Source organism: Oncorhynchus kisutch, linkage group LG16 (assembly GCF_002021735.2).
Source record: "Oncorhynchus kisutch isolate 150728-3 linkage group LG16, Okis_V2, whole genome shotgun sequence".
NCBI lineage: Eukaryota > Metazoa > Chordata > Actinopteri > Salmoniformes > Salmonidae > Oncorhynchus > Oncorhynchus kisutch.
This window is the reverse complement of record NC_034189.2, coordinates 4,209,198-4,211,337: the sequence shown is the minus strand read 5'-3', so window position 1 is coordinate 4,211,337 and position 2,140 is coordinate 4,209,198. Positions and strand designations below refer to the sequence as shown.

Genomic DNA, 2,140 nt, shown 5'->3' with positions numbered 1-2,140 from the left:
CACGGTTACCACGGAATCCCGATCACACACAGCGTCCACGACAACCACTACTGCTCCGTTAACCCGCGCTTCGTTGCCATAGTAACGGAATGCTCCGGGGGCGGTGCTTTCTTGGTCCTCTCCATCCATCACGTACGTTACCGGAGAGAGACTATACGGACACGCCTCGGTGCCCCAAAAATTGATGATGCATGTTAGATCACAACGAGAGTTGAGTGGGGATTGGCAAAACAGATTTGGTTCATCCTTATTTATTTAACGAGGCAAGTCAGTTAAGAACAAATTCTTATTTACAATGACAGCCTAGGAACAATGGGTTTAACTACCTTATTCAGAGGCAGAACAACAGATTTTTACCTTGTCAGCTCTGGGATTTGATCTTGCAACCTTTCAGTTACTAGTCCAACGCTCTAACCACTAGGCTACGCTACCGCCAGTTAGTGGCCCAGCCAGTCCGTATAGCCTCTCCCAGCCAGGACATAAGGAGTCCTGCCCAGCCAGTTAGTTTATGGTTGTGGCTAGAAACTTCTTCAAGAATTTGTAAAACTTGTCTGCTGAAGTCGGGAGATTGTTAAGAATCATTCCGTTTTTATTGGACTACAAAAGCCTGTCACCCTGACCTGATATTAGCTCCACCAGCTAGCTACTTCCCTTTCCTTATTGACCTGATATTAGCTACACTATCTAGCTACTTCCCTTTCTCATTGCCCTGACATTAGCTACACTAGCTAGCTACTTCCAACCTTACTGGGCTGATATTAGCTACACTAGCTAGCTACTTCCCTTTCCTTATTGCCCTGACATTAGCTACACTAGCTAGCTACTTCCCTTTTTTATTGCCCTGACATTAGCTACACTAGCTAGCTACTTCCCTTTCCTTATTGACCTGATATTAGCTACACTAGCTAGCTACTTCCAACCTTACTGGGCTGATATTAGCTACACTAGCTAGCTACTTCCCTTTCCTTATTGACCTGATATTAGCTACACTATCTAGCTACTGTCCTCTTTACTGGGCTGATATTAGCTACACTAGCTAGCTACTTCCAACCTTACTGGGCTGATATTAGCTACACTAGCTAGCTACTTCCCTCTTTACTGAGCTGATATTAGCTACACTAGCTAGCTACTTCCAACCTTACTGGACTGATATTAGCTACACTATCTAGCTACTTCCCTCTTTACTGGGCTGATATTAGCTACACTAGCTAGCTACTTCCCTCAACAACCCTAATCGAATATTTAAAAAAGGATTACAATAATGAGATGTATCCACCAATCCAAAGAAAGGATAGGTTTAAGCTGGACAGCCCGCCTTACCGCGTTGTGGACAACAACTCCCATTCCATTGTTAGGGGCAGAGAGACACACATCTTGTCTGTATATCCATCATCTTTGGTATAGCCTCTCCCAAGTTACTGGGTGACCTCACTTCCTGTTTACGTATTTGCCTAGTTACACCACTTCCTCTTCCTGCTGTCAGATGATTTTTACTGGTCTGATTTGGTCGTGTGTATGTTAAATTATTGCTTGACAAGCCTAATGAATGCATTATACATCATGTTGTACGTTCACTATCTCTTTTTAAGCCATTATTTGTATCTCCCCTCTTCCTCCTCTTCTTTCCCCTGGCTTTCTTCTTCTCCCTTACCTCCTCTTGGTTCTCTCCAGACTGGTAAAGTAGACCCCCAACACCCCAGGGTGTGTGGTCACAGTGCCAGGGTGTTGGATGTCAAGTGGAACCCTTTTGATGATCACTGCATCGCCTCCTGCTCTGAAGACTGCACCGTCAGTACTACAGATATGCACGCATAGTAGTCATTAGTACACACTATACACTGATATAGATGCATAGTAGTCATTAGTACACACTATACACTGATATAGATGCATAGTAGTCATTAGTACACACTATACACTGATATAGATGCATAGTAGTCATTAGTACACACTATACACTGATATAGATGCATAGTAGTCATTAGTACACACTATACACTGATATAGATGCATAGTAGTCATTAGTACACACTATACACTGACATAGATGCATAGTAGTCATTAGAACACACTATACACTGATATAGATGCATAGTAGTCATTAGTACACACTATACACTGATATAGATGCATAGTAGTC

At 42.9% G+C, this 2,140-nt stretch overlaps 1 protein-coding gene across 1 annotated transcript in view; it reads left to right on the top strand.

The window, feature by feature from the left end:
• The window catches only part of LOC109883473 (coronin-2A-like), a 2,004-nt gene extending 189 nt beyond the window's left edge, over positions 1-1,815 (top strand). Inside the window, exons 1-2 of the mRNA XM_031793057.1 lie at positions 1-132; positions 1,672-1,815. The exon at positions 1-132 is cut by the window's left edge and continues 189 nt beyond it. Coding sequence (XP_031648917.1) covers positions 1-132; positions 1,672-1,815 — 276 coding nt within the window. The remainder of the gene's footprint in view (positions 133-1,671) is intronic.
• The last annotated feature ends 325 nt before the right edge of the window (positions 1,816-2,140 follow it).